The sequence below is a fragment of the Ascaphus truei genome, chromosome 5 (assembly GCF_040206685.1).
Source record: "Ascaphus truei isolate aAscTru1 chromosome 5, aAscTru1.hap1, whole genome shotgun sequence".
Taxonomy (NCBI): domain Eukaryota; kingdom Metazoa; phylum Chordata; class Amphibia; order Anura; family Ascaphidae; genus Ascaphus; species Ascaphus truei.
The window spans coordinates 185,580,670-185,594,897 of NC_134487.1; the positions used below are offsets into that span (position 1 = coordinate 185,580,670).

At 45.6% G+C, this 14,228-nt stretch overlaps 1 protein-coding gene across 1 annotated transcript; it reads left to right on the top strand.

Moving 5' to 3' along the window:
- Nucleotides 1-358: 358 nt before the first annotated feature.
- On the top strand, nt 359-9,930 carry PLPBP (pyridoxal phosphate binding protein). The gene is made up of 8 exons (XM_075601404.1): nt 359-500; nt 2,349-2,456; nt 3,199-3,234; nt 4,319-4,394; nt 5,188-5,322; nt 5,480-5,622; nt 6,700-6,798; nt 8,819-9,930. The coding sequence occupies exons 1-8, from the start codon at nt 411-413 to the stop codon at nt 8,954-8,956; spliced, it is 825 nt and encodes a 274-aa protein (XP_075457519.1). The 5' UTR covers nt 359-410; the 3' UTR covers nt 8,957-9,930.
- The last annotated feature ends 4,298 nt before the right edge of the window (nt 9,931-14,228 follow it).

Below are 14,228 nucleotides of genomic sequence, written 5' to 3' on the forward strand. Positions count from 1 at the left end.
TTTCTGGCGTCAGACCGCCACATTTTCACTTTTCGGGGGTATTTGGTTATTGACAGAGGTTAGAAGGAAGCATGGGAGACTCCTGCGCTGTCAATTTATCATTTATTTTCTATTGTCACATTTTATATTCATGTTTTGGTATTTTTTTTAGAGTGGAGATAAAGGGATTTATTTCAGTAACGATTACCACAGGCGTTTTGTGATAGGTTCTCTGTATGACCAATACAAGTTTCCACGTCTGACCTTCTCAACATGGCCGCCTGCCACCTCCTCTGTCATCTTTCTCCCCGCCTCCATTCGCTCAGCTCCGAGGCTGCGATTGGCTAAGGATTGCACACACTCTAACGCTATTGGTTGGAGATCTAGAATCGGTCTTTCCAAAGCTGTGTAAGCGGAAGTTGCAGAGTAGAATGTGGAAGGTAGGCATGTCAGAAGATATAGGGAGAGCTCTGCAGTCTGTGCTGGAGAAGGTGCATCATGCTGCAGCCAGGAGACCCCAGGTAAGGTAATCAGATAGGTCTGTCTAATACTTATATATTATATGTGCGTCTATATCAAAATAATGTATTGCATATTCCTATAGTAGTTGGGAATACGGGTGTGTACACACACACACACACACACACACACACACACACACACAGATATATGCATATTGCACACACTCATGCAAGTTTTAAATATACTGTGTGTGTGTGTGTGTGTGTGTGTGTGTGTGTGTGTGTGTGTGTGTGTGTGTATGTGTGTGTGTGTGTGTGTATATATATATATATATACATATATACATATACATACATACATACATACATATCTTGATAAATTAGGGAAAAAAGCCACTTGCCTCGAAAAAACCTCCCCCCTCCCCCCCCCCTCACTTTACCTGCTGTTGAATGTTACTGGTGAATCTGTGTCCAACTTCAGTGTCTCCCCCTGCATCTCCCGTGAAAATGGTTGCGTGGCGTAGTTGCCATGGCAACAGGATGCTACACGACGGCATGTAACGTCTCGTTGTCATGGCAACGTGGCGTCATTGGATGCCACAAGGCCATTTTCCCGGGAGATGCAGGGGGGAGACATTGAAGTTTGACAGAGAGATGCCGAGAGCCACAGCCCCACGCCGCATCACCCCGCCACGGGTAACACTCGACAGCGGGCAAACTGTATAATATATAGTGTATGTATGTAGCCAGGTATCCCCTGGGCTACTAATCCTCTGCCTAACACGTAAGTCCTGGTACCAGCGCAGGCAGTGTTAGGGTTAAATCTGCCCATGCGCCTGCAGTAAACAACGCCCTTCGTGACAGGGGGGGTGGGCCTAAGGCCTGAGTACTGCCCTATCAGGGGCTCAGATCTAGGACCCTTCCCTGGGTACAAAAAGTGCTGCAGAGCCTACATTTAGTCAGTAGTTGGAAGTGTGGAGCCAGGGCTCTGGTTCACCTTCCGTCCCCTCCCTCAGGGGAGTGGGATCAACTACCTCATACTCCATATTCCACCAGGGGATATGGGAGTCAGGGATAGACCTCGGGGGCCTCAAGCCCTGGGGGTTGAGTCCAAGGATCAGAGAGTGAAGAGTGTGCTGTAATGTATGCTGTGTACAGCTGTACAAGAATAAAGAACCGTTCCTGTTTTAGGCTGGGTCCCCTGTGCCGCTGACCGCGCTCATGCTTGGAGAGCGGTGACATCGCCAACTCTCCAAGCATGAGCGATGGGTGTCCGCGCTATTTCGCAAGTGCGCGCGTGGGGGCGTTGCAGGCAAGCTGAGCGTGGTTCAAAGTCAGATTTTTGTGTTTACGCAAGCGCCAAGCGTGGGTGAGCGTCCGTGCCCGCGTGAGCGGCGACATAAAAATTGAAATAGCCAGAAGCAACCTCTCCAAGCACTGCGCGCTCAGCGGCACAGGGGACTCGGCCTTATACTCCTGCCATAGGCTGCAGTTTTTCAGGAAGGGAGGGAGTGTTTTCCACAGGGGACTGCAGCTATCTTCGATAGAACCTGTGGAAACGGAGGCGCTGCACCCACAGGGGAAGGTAGAAAAGTATGAAAAGCCTGCCCTGATTATCCCCACTACCACCGGCGGATGCTCAGACCCTCCTGTGAGGATATATGTATTTATTTATTTAAAATATCATTCCAGTCAGTTGAATATATCTGTAGTGTCATTATGATACTGGCGTAAAAAGACGAATGTGTCCCTGATGCCCTGCGTATTAGCAGGGGGGCGAGACGTGCCTGTCCTCAATGTCTGCGTATTAGCAGGGGGGCGAGAGGCGCATGTTCCCGATATTTCCATAGGAGTACAGGCCGTGGCTATACTCTTCCATTATAAAACTAACTCCTGCTTTCTTTGCAGAACCTCCTTTCGGTTCAGCCGAGACTGGTGGCCGTCAGTAAGACGAAGCCGGCAGACATGGTGATCGAGGCCTACAGACATGGGCAGAGATTTTTCGGAGAAAATTATGTAAGTGTGTCTACGTACAGTATATGCACCTGTGACCTATATCTCTGCACGGTAACAGGGTTTATCAACTAGTACCTAACACTGCCTTCTGTTATATTTGCCTAAATAAATATATATTCATTCTGTTATGACATCTAAACGTGAACATGATCCGTCTGATGTAGACCTTTGTGATAGGCACATATAGTATGGGATCTTTGACAAGTGAGGTCACTGAGATAAAGTTCTCCTCTCTTAATGGTGGCTCTGTGTAATATGATGCCATCATTAGTCAAACAAATAAACGAATAGCTGACGTGGTTGAAGTCAAAGGACGCGGAGAAAAGAGAAACATATTCCTTTTTTTTTTTTTTCACAAGATACAAATAAGTGAGTTTATCTGCCATACCGGCCCATATTTGCTAAACAGTGCTATACCATAAGACACTTTCTGACACCAGAAGACACACAATCCCAGCAAGCTCAAGAAACCCTAAAAAGAAGACACCTTGCAACCTTTTCAAGTGAATTTCCAGTGTCTTCTGGTACGTGTCTTATGGATTAGCACTGTTTGGTAAACATGGGCCATTATTTCTTACGTAATTATTTAGTTGGCGATTAGTTATTTGCAACGTATGTGATTTATAAGGAAAAATATATTAAAAACAGAGCACTAATGCTTTAGGTAGTGTTTAAACCTCCCATGTTCACTTTCCTCTGTTGCACCTTTCTAATTTAATAACGTCATTAACTCTGCCCTTAGGTTCAAGAACTGTTGGAAAAGGCCTCGGATACTAATGTAAGTTATGTACAATTCCCATGTCCCCTATAAGGGTTATATTTCCAGTCTCACAAACATGTTTAAGAATTGTATCTGTAGACCCACTTGGCAAAATGTATTTTAAAGTTGCTGTAAATTGAACACACAGCCATATAATAGTCTGTACCACTGTAACATTTTTACTTTAGTATCTTAAGAAATTCATTCCCATATTTACTAAGCAGCCTTCTGCCATAAGACCCCTTCCAATTGTAGAAGGCACTTTACAGCCTATTGACTTGCGTGGGCAGTAACTGGTCACCCAGTGCTGGAAGATGTCTTGTGGCAGAAGACTGCTTGGCAAATATGGTCCTTATTTTCCAAGTTGGAGCAGTATAGATTCATCATGGTTCTGATGCCCTTTTCCGTGAACCAACAAGACATTTCTTCATAGATGTAATAGTACGTAAAGAGCTTTTGAAACCTGGTCTGTCCTTCCTATCTACCGACGGTAAGGCTTTGCAAGCTTTGCACAAAATATATCTTGGACTTCTACCACAACCTATAAGGACATACTACAGTGTTGAGAATTTAGCAGAAATGCCACATTTGCGGTGATGAGGGGCGAGCTATAACCCATTGGTTCCATATCCGTGTTCCTGAAAAAACAGACACTTATTGCAACCACAACTATATTCACAATACAGAATTGGTGACCAAGCTAAAACTTAGCTGTATAAGCATTATAATATAGTAGGCAAAAGCTTTAAGAACCCCATGTAAAAAAAGGGGTTAAAAGTGATGCACCTAGTGTGCTCATTTGCATGTCACTACCCAGAATCCTTTTCTGCATCTTAACCATTGTATGGTATGTGACAATGGGCTGAATAAGGCAGGTTTGGGGACCTGTGGAAGACATGCAGACACACTCATGGGTGTTTAGCTCTATAAATAGTATACTGCTTATGGGTTTCACAGTGAGGTGTGGGATCGCTACGAATGATGGAATGTGCAAATACAGTAACGGGGGGGGGGGGGGGGTGGGGAGGGGATCTCCACGTGACTAATTTTTAAAGGGGGTTGGGAGAGAAGGGTATAGCTTCTTTTTTTCCTTTCTTCCCAGCTTGTGTCTTCCTGTCCGGAGATCAAATGGCACTTTATTGGACATCTGCAGAAAAACCATATCAATAAGTTAGCTGGTAAGGCTCTTTATCCCTGTGTGAGCGGGAAGTGACATGAACAGTTAGATGGAAATAATGGGAGAATATATACACAAATCCCTGGATTCGCTGAAAGGGGCAGTCTCTTCCACCCCCGCACCCTCCCTCCTCAGATCAAAAGGTACCAATGTCAGCGACCACGTTTACGGAGTTAAATCTGGATGAGTTTACGAAGAGCCTACAAAACACTGCTGCTCAGTCCTCAAGGGCTATAACAAAATCCACATTTGGGGCAATACATACATAAACAAGTTGTCTTAGTAATATATTATGGGTTGGGTTATGTATGTATTTATTTAGAGAAGTCCTAACCTAAAACATGGTCAGGTGGTAGCCCTTGAGAAATGAACATTACTGTGAGCCTGTAAACATGATGAGCTGAGAATTTTTGAGGGGGGGGGGGTATTTTCCTGGATACTCCCTTTTGTGTGATGTCACTGTGCTGAGCAAGAGTTTGCATAGGCAGAGCCCCCTCTCTATAAATTCTCCATACAGAGAGGTGTGTGTGTGTACAATGTACACTTCTCTACATAGAACTTTGCAGCCACAATGAGTCTTCCCCAAAGAGCTTACTTTCTAATTTTGACACCCGAAGCACTGTGAGATAAAAAATTTTGCTCAAGGTCACAAGGAGAGCTGGCACTGAGCTCCAAATAGAGTTCACCCACTTCAAAGGCAATGACATTACAACTAAGTTACTACTTCAGCCCTATTATTTATTATGACTCTCCAGGTCTGATCCGTCATCTACAACTCTTCTTTCCTTCCACAGCTGTGCCAAACCTTCACATGTTGGAAACCATAGACTCCTCGAAACTGGCTGACAAGGTCAACAGCTCCTGGCAGAAGAAAGGATTGGCTGAGAAGCTAAAGGTCATGGTGCAGGTTAACACAAGTAGGGAATGCAGTAAGTGAACTTGGCATTGACTTCACTTTGGGGCTATGATGGATCTTTCGTTTGTGGGTAGTTTCCTTGCAGATGCAAAAGGGTTAACTGATTGAAGCACCAAGAATGTTTAGAGGCACAGAGGTGGAGCCATCACATAAACCCATTCTCCTTTAAGGTAAACATGGCCTTCCTCCTGGGGATACTGTGGGTCTGGTGAAGCATATCATGGAGAATTGTCCCAGTCTGCAGTTTGTGGGATTAATGACCATCGGGAGCTTTGGTTATGATGTCACAGAAGGAATTAACCCAGACTTCCAGGTACGCACGATCTGTGAGAGGTGGTCTAGGACATTTGGTTGTGGCGGTTTTTTCCGCAACCAAATCTCCCCCGGTATTTAGCTGCTACTCGCCTCCCCACCGGCTACTTCGCCGCCAAGGTAAATCCCTAACCTTACCCTAAAACCCCCTAATCTTAACCCCTAATACCAACGCTACCCTAAAAACCCTAACCTCTTACCTTAAAATCCTTATCCTTAACCCCCTACCCATACTTCTAAATGAACCCCTAAATTAACTTACCTTGTTGACGCGTCTAGCTGCAGAGGGTCCCTCGGCGGCCAAATGCTGGCAGAGACTTGGTTGTGGCGAGACGGCCGCTGCCAAATGTCCCATTCCTTTGAGTGGTGTTCAGCAGACTGTGGGTTGCACCCGACTGGATTGAATAGAGCCTGTGGGGAGGCAGAACCAAACTTTCTTATTGGGTGGGGAGGCAGTTGTGTCAAACTGAATTGTCGGTTAGTTGGGTGCACATTTTGCAGGCTATAGCTGGGATTAAACTGGATTGTCGGAAGAGGAGGACCAGTATTCCAAGGCCTCGCTAAGATATACAAAACATGATTTATATATTCAAAACATGCTTATCATGCATTTTAGGAGACCATTTTATTCCAGCTTAGTGGAAGTTTTTAAAAAATTTATTTTGGTGCTTAAAACCCCCAAGAAATATGATGTTAAAGGTCATAGACATACTAATATTATATTCCTCTCAAGTAACTCTAACTTAACACCTACTACTGCTCCAAAAAGTATGCTTAGTGATGCTAGGGGAGTAAAGTTGGAGTGAAGTACTCCAGCACATTAACGGCAAAACATATGTCAATGTAACATCTTGGTACAAGCATCTGGAATATTGGCTTATGATCTAACTGAACCTCCATTGATTTTCACTCACTTAAGGCTTTTTGTTTGCTGAAAGGGTAGTAGATATAGGAAATAGCCTTCCAGCAGAGGGTGCGTCATGGTGAGTTGCAAGCCCATTTCTGCTGGTTAAAAGAATAAGTAGGCTGGTGCCTCTAGGAGTGGGCTGTAGTGTTAATCCTTCCACCCCATGTTTAGGTGTTGCTGGCTCAGCGGCAGGAGGTGTGTGAGAAGCTGGGGCTGCAGGTGGAAGCAATGGAGCTCAGTATGGGGATGTCCGCAGACTTTGAGCATGCGGTGAGTTCATTATGACTTTCCTGGGCTTCTGGTAGACAGGAGCCCTTAGTTACCTTCAGGGTCAATGTACTATGCAAAGACATTTCAAGTGATGGAAGTGATCAGGCCCTATATAGGGTCGTCCAACAATTGGGGAGCGCTCGCGAATTTGAGGGCAGGTATATGTGAAAGATAGAAACCAAAAATAATGTAGCCAGTTCATATAAAATATATAGAGTGATAAAAAAAATGTGTTAATCCCACTCACAATGGTAATGAAAAAGGTAGGCAGATCAGAGATACTTCTCTCTCTGACATGAGCTCTTTGGTCGGTGCACCTCTGTGGAATCTGTTCTGTGTATCGTGTTACTCCAGTCACATTGAGTGGATACGAGAGAGAAAGAATGCACTAATAGGGTAGTACGTCCAAATAAATATGTTGCACAAACAATAGTAATAGTCGCAATTCCAACTCACATTTTAACAATGTATCATAGACATTCGAGAGGACCCGCTGATCAGTAATCCAATACTGGTTCCTGCACGGCTCCGTCTCTCCGCACTCATTGTAGTCAGTGACGTCGGAGGTCCTGGCGGAAGGAGTGTCTGTAATCAGTCCGGCTGACAGCACTTGGATACAAAGGCACAATTCAACGCGTTTCACCGTGGCGTTCTCAAGAATTATACCCATAATCACTAAGCCAGCATATATATAGAGCAGAACTTCTGGTATCAATTGATTAAATCATTGATTAATCCATCAATTGTTTAATGTTCTCGTAAATGTCACTCCTTAAGTTATTTAAATTATTAAGCCATCTCAAACATAATGGGTAGATTCAGAAATGTAAATCGTCAAAATGCTATAAGAGTATCAAACCGTATAAATTAAATTATTCAGCCATCCCAAACATGATGGACTTATCCAAAAAGGTGTGGATGGTCAAAATACTAGCCCTAGTAATTAGCATAGCAATATAATAGTATACAATAATTAATTAAATGCAATATACATATATAGCAACTATAATTTTAATCTAAAACAGTAATTGGCATATTACTATAATAAAGTGCAATATAAATATGTATATAACACAATAACAAAAATAATTTAATCACAATATTTTAAAAAACAACAGTTCTTAACTAAACTACGCAAATCAGTAAAATTGTAGAGTTATCTAAAAAAGGGAAACAGCATAATTAATATCAATAAGTTAAATTCACACATCGTAGTAATCATTATAGTATTGTTCAAAGACATCTAGAATATTTTTTTTTTAAATAATGGACAATGTCTAAAAAGGAGAGGGCAAAAACCTTAAAAGAAGCCACTAAGAACCTATTAAAAAAGCACCAATATCGATGTCCACATTGAGACCCCCTGGATTTAAAGTCTTCATTTTATATATCCAGAAAGTTTCTCTTGTCGCTAGTGCATTCACCCTGTCACCTCCTCTCCAATTTTTACATATATGTTCAATACCTTTTTTTTTTTTAATTTTTAAAAAGTTCGGGTCTGAATTATGGAAAAGTGAAAAAAAAAAATTGAAACGTTGTGAAAATACTTTTTCTAATATTGCCGAGATGTTCTAAAATACGCACTCTCGATGGTCTTGAGGTGCGGCCAATGTACTGAAGGCTGCAGGGGCACTCCAGCAAATAAATGATGAAATCCATTTGAAAATGAATATATCTTTCAATAGTAAACGATTCCCCTGCCACCTTGGATGAAAATCTTAATTTATCAATGTCTCTATGTGTCCAGGCTTTACAAATAGTACAACCATAAAACCCTTCGGTTTCTCAAGCCATGATGGATTATTGTCTCTCAAACCATGATGGATTCTTGTCTATCTTCCCTCCCCTCTTCAGTATGCTGTAAAGCTGCTTCTGTATATCATGGGAGCCTCCAGCTCTGTTTAAATGAATGAGTTTCAGAGGTGTTTTTTTTTGTTTCAATCAACTGTGATTGTGCCGATAGGGGCACTGTCTGTCTCCCAGTCTGTCTCTCAATCCCTCCCGCTTTCTCTCTTTCCAGATTGAGGTTGGTTCTACCAATGTCCGTATTGGTAGCACCATTTTCGGCGAGCGGATTTACTCCAAGGATACGAAGGGAGATCAAACTGTAACTGATGCACAAGATAAATTGGGGACCCTGTCTGTACAGGGACAATGATCTGCAGAGGGTGTGAGGGGACCTGCAAGATAAGCCATAGTAGTGAAGAGGAGGCTACACTAATCATATTTGTGTTTTGTCAATGCCTTTGGGATATAAAAATGGCTGCACTTTCCTTGTAGGAAAGAATGGTTTTGCCATCTAATAACTGTACTGAGAACAACCCAGTGGGGGAAAAAAAAAAAGAATTGGGGACATCGACGAATATATAAAATGTACTATTCTTTTTATCCCAGAATCTTATTACATATCTTCAAGTAAACATTTAACCCATTGACTACTTGCAATGCACTAAATAAGTAGTGAAGGGGTTTAATCATACCTCCCAGTATTTATTTTGTTTTGCATTAGTTAAGACTACGTTTAACTCCTTCCATACTTAAGGGACGAGCAATGTGTTTCTGGTGCCTCCGGCAGTGAATGTGTTAAGCCTTGGTGATGGAACCCTTTCAGAGTGTCCTATGTGCTCTGAACCATCAAATAAAGGGGTAAAGCCATTATTGCAAAAGCGACACTTACAGTATAAAGGCTCCTTGACTAAGGGAAGCCTCCATTAATAAAAATGGATGTAGCCCATAAAAGTAAATGGTAGTACCGGTGGGGACTCAGATTACTTGTAATAAACTCTTCTGCTGCCTTAGGCCAGTGGTTTCCAGCCTTCTTTTTTGGTTAAGGAACCCTAAGTGAATTTTTGAGGAACCCCCAACCATCTCTAACAGTAACTCTGTGATCAGATGCAAAGTCAATTCTTCTCTATTGAATACAATTTTCAAATGACCAGAAAATTGCAGGGAACCCTTTAGGGATGCCTGGGGAACCCTGGTTGAAAAACACTGCCTTCGGCCATAGAACACATCCCGGCAGTGACGGGGATAACTAATGTAATGTTTTTATTTGAGCAGACTAATGAATGTAACCAAACAGTAATGCACTGGCTGTGCTCTGTGTTGAAATAAAAATGCATTCTGGGTCCATACAGTGTTTTTTTTTTTTTATTCCTATTTCAGTAACATGTCTATAAAATGTTATTACAGGAATGCAATTAGGGGAAAAATAAAGTGCATTCAAATATGCATACCCGATGAAGGACCCTGAGAGGTTTGAAAGCTTGTAACATTAATTACTTGTTGGTCCAATAAAAGGTATCATACTACCTCCTCCCTCCTTTGTTTCCACATAAAAGAATAAAAGCTGTATTACACTAGTTTTGATCAAACGTTCTCCCATTTGGTGATGGTCGTTCCGTGCAGAACAGGATTGCGTATCTCAGTGGTTTTCAACCTTCTTTTCTTGTAAAAGGAACCCCAAGTAAAATTCTGAGGAACCCCCCAACCCTCTCTAAAAGCGCATCTGTGTTCAGATGCATTGTAAATTCTTCTGTATTTGATACAATTTTCAAATGACCAGAAGATTGCAGGGAACCCTATAGGGCAGCGGTGCACAAACTGGGGGCGTGGAGGTTACAGAGGCACCGCGCTCTTCCCCACGGCATTTACAGTTAATGCCGGGGGGAGGCGTGAGGCCTCTATAACTCACTTACCTGCTGCCAGCCGGGTTTTCGGCGACGGGTCATGTGACACGATGGGGGTCACATGACCCGTGACGTCATTTGACGCCGAGCCATTGGGAGAGGGGTGCGAACGCTGTGGCTCCCAGGAAGGGGGCTTCAGCTCAAGAAGTTTGCGCGCCGCTGCTTTAGGGGATGCTTTGGGAACCCATGGGTTCCTAGGAACCCTGATTGAAAAACATTGGCATATCTGCGTGAAGAAAGACCTTCCATAAAGCGATGCACAAGAAAAGAACATGTGAGTGCATCTCTCACATCTGAAAACATTTGTTCTTGGAATCCTTGCAATATTACAGTATTTTTCCTTTCTTCCCTTCTTTTTTCCCCTCAACGCGCCCGGGGCCTTTTTCTTGTTTTTTAACTTTTCAGGCTTGGGAAAGCCTTTTTTCGGCTCTGGCAGCAGGATTGAAATTCCTCATCTTTGTTCGATGACCAATGCTGAAATTGTATTATATTTAAACTGTCTTGTTATATTATCAAGCACGGGTCACCATTTGTACCTTTTTGGGGGTGTCCTTGGGGCGATTTTTTTATTTTTAAGGCAAAAACAATTTCTTTTTGGTTCTTTTTTGTGTCGAGAGGGGTCCATTTGGACGAGGGAAGCGCCCAAAGGGGGGGGGGTGGTGTGTGTGTGTGTGTGTGTGTGTGTGTGTGTGTGTGTGTGTGTGTGTGTGTGTGTGTGTGTGTGTGTGCTCACGCTATATTTTTCATATTGGATTCATGCTGATTATCACACAAGATTTGATAGTGCCATCTTTTATTCACATTTAATATTGCCATGAAGCTCAAGCCCTTGTTAAATCTACTTGACATACTGTATTACTGGCAAACATTTATGAAAGTCTCCCGGCTCTAAGGCCTGGGACCCGCTGCGCCCGGCGGCGCGGGCGGCCACACGAGCGTTCCCCACCAGCATGGGAATCCTCCCGAGCCGGTCCCGGTCCCACCTGGCTGCACAGCTCACTACACGCTGTGATGCGTCAGCCGCTAGGGGATTCAAGAGAATTGTAATCCCAAGCGTCGACGCGTCACGTGGTGTCTGTGAGCGAATGAGATGGGGAGGCTTCGGGGAGCGGGGAGGAGTGTGGAGGGAAAGCAGCGTGTGTGTGTGTGTGTGTGTGTGTGTGTGTGTGTGTGCGCCTATCTGTGTGTGTGTATGTGTGTGTGTGTGTGTGCGTGAGTGTGTGTGTGTGCATGAGTGCCTGTGTGTATGTGTGTGCCTGAGTGTCAGCATGTGAGTAGGGCAGCCTGCAGCCCGAGCCTCAGCCCCCCGAGTCTCAGCCCCCTGTATTCCATGCACTGGCTCTTAGTGGATTTTAAAAAACCCAATGAAAACGGCCATTTTTTTGGGTGTGCGGGGGGTTAATTCTCTCCTTAAAAGCGCAGGGGCTGATCTGGCAATGTAATACGGGGCTCTGTTTAGTGCACGATGAGAGAGGCAGCCGTGGTGAGTCATTGTCTGCGCTGAATACCGATAATAAACACGCCGCTCTCACCCTGCCAAGCGCACCTAACCCTTTCTCTGCTCAGGTGGCACGGAGTTAAGGGGGGCCGCCTCTCCCAAGGCCAAAGGGGTCCGAGGAAATCGGAATGTTTAATATGTCATTATTATTATTTAGTCCTCCACGCCACACACTTTTATCCCCCTAACAAGCAGGGGTGCTAATGATAAAACCAAATGGCTGAAAGAGAGGCGGGGTGGGGGTCCCTCCGCTTAAACCACGCCCCCTCTGCTTAAACCACGCCCCTCCCACTCCAGCCCCGGCTCCCGCTCCCTACAGACCGCATATCGCGGTCTGTGTCTGTCAGCGCCCTGCCTGTCTGCAGTGCGGGCGCGCTGACTGAGGGAGCGGGGCCTTATAGGCTAAGGCCCCGGTAACGCCGCTGTAACGCGCGCCCGCGAGATTGGCGGCGCGTTCAGCCGATCCCCCGGTCTGCAGCTCACTGCAGGCAGAGAGACCGGGGGGGGGGGGCGTGGCGGGGGAGTGACGGGGGCGCGGCCATGACATCACCCGGCAGGTTCGCCCTCATTGATGGAACCACCGGGGGGCGTGCCTAATCACTCGATGCGAGTCCTGCTCTCAATTCTATTGAGAGCAGGAGCAACTCTCGCCCGAGCGCTGCGGCGCCCCCTCGCAGCGGGCCCGGTGCCATTGAGGGGAGGGCTCTCGTGCATGCAGCGTCCGTAGTAGGCAGCGGGGGCGAGGCCTAAGACTGGGACAATCCAGGAGATATGAAGCAGTAGGAGATCTGATCACATTGCTGTCAAAAGGATTTCTTCCTTCCATAAATCTGTTGTTGGTTTTTGCATTTAACGCTCCGAAGGGCCTCCTTCTAAAACGCACGCACTGCGTCTTTCCGTTCGGCAACAAAGGAGTTATGTAAATGAAATGTGTTCTTGCTGGAGATCGGCTTCTGCTACATCCCTGATTTAGAAATAAATGTAATTCATTGTCCATGGTTTCCTTGTGTTTCGGCTCTGTCCCCCCCAAAGAGATTATCTTTTCAGCAGGAGAGAAGGCCAAGGCTCCCGTCCTGCCGCACACCGTGCTTCAGATATGTTATGTTATTAAAGTGCATCAGTGTAAGGCTGTGGCCCCAGTGTTAACTGCTGCACACGTGCCTGGTGACCTGGCGATGCGTGCACGGGTGAAAGCCGCGGTCTGTGGTTGAGCTGCAGGAGATCGTGGTGGGGGGCGCGGCTATGACATCACGCGGCTGGTTTGCCCTCTGGCTGAACTGCCGTCGTGACGTGGCTAATGCTCAGCCACGGCGCCAAAAGACACATTTTGTCATTTTGGCCAAGGCGATCACGGCTTGTGTGCGCACGCACACGCCGACTACGGCCTGCCCCATAGAAGGCTGTACTTTGTGTGAGTCGCGCACGCCATACCGCGCAGCAGTGGCCACTGGGGCCCTGGCCTAAGGCTGAGTCCCCGCATGCTACTGCAGGGCCCGCTGTGGCGGACGCTGCAGGGAAGAGAGCCCTCCCCTCAATGGCGCCGGGGTCGCAGCGCTGTGGCGAGAGTTTCTCCTGCTCTCAATGGAATTGAGCAGGACTTGTGACGCAGCGCTAGGCCACGCCCCCCGGCAGTTTAGCCAATGAGGGCGAACCTGCCGGGTGACGTCATGGCCGCGCCCCCCTCCGTCTCTCTTCCTGCAGCTCACTGCAGACCGGGGAATCGGCTGCACGCGCCGCCAGCCTCGTGGGCGCGTGTGCAGCGGAGGCACTGGGGCCTTGGCCTTAGTGAAAGCAAACACATTGTTAATGGGATGTTAAATACCTGCAGTTCTCATGAGCCACCACAGGGTGATGCTAATGAGCTATACTAAACCATCAATTGGCATCTGGGTGCGTTATGATTTGTCATTATTTTCCCCACCCCTGTCCACGTTAATTGTAACAAACTTGTTCATCTTAATTTTCACATTTCACACTGATAGAAATCTCTGCAACATACATTCTATCCATGTTTATGTAACCGCTCGTTATTTCTTTAGACTGAGTAAACATGCTAGAGTGAAGGCCCAAGTCCTAGTCCCCGCTTGAACAATATGCTGAGCCGCTAGCATAGAGCTTTGCAGAGGTCAGGCAGTAAAACACAAGACGTAGCTTTGAATAGCGGAGCTTGTATTTATATACTCCCACAATAACACATTCATTAGATCAGGGGAGCACAAACTTTCCCCAATACTCCTCCCTCC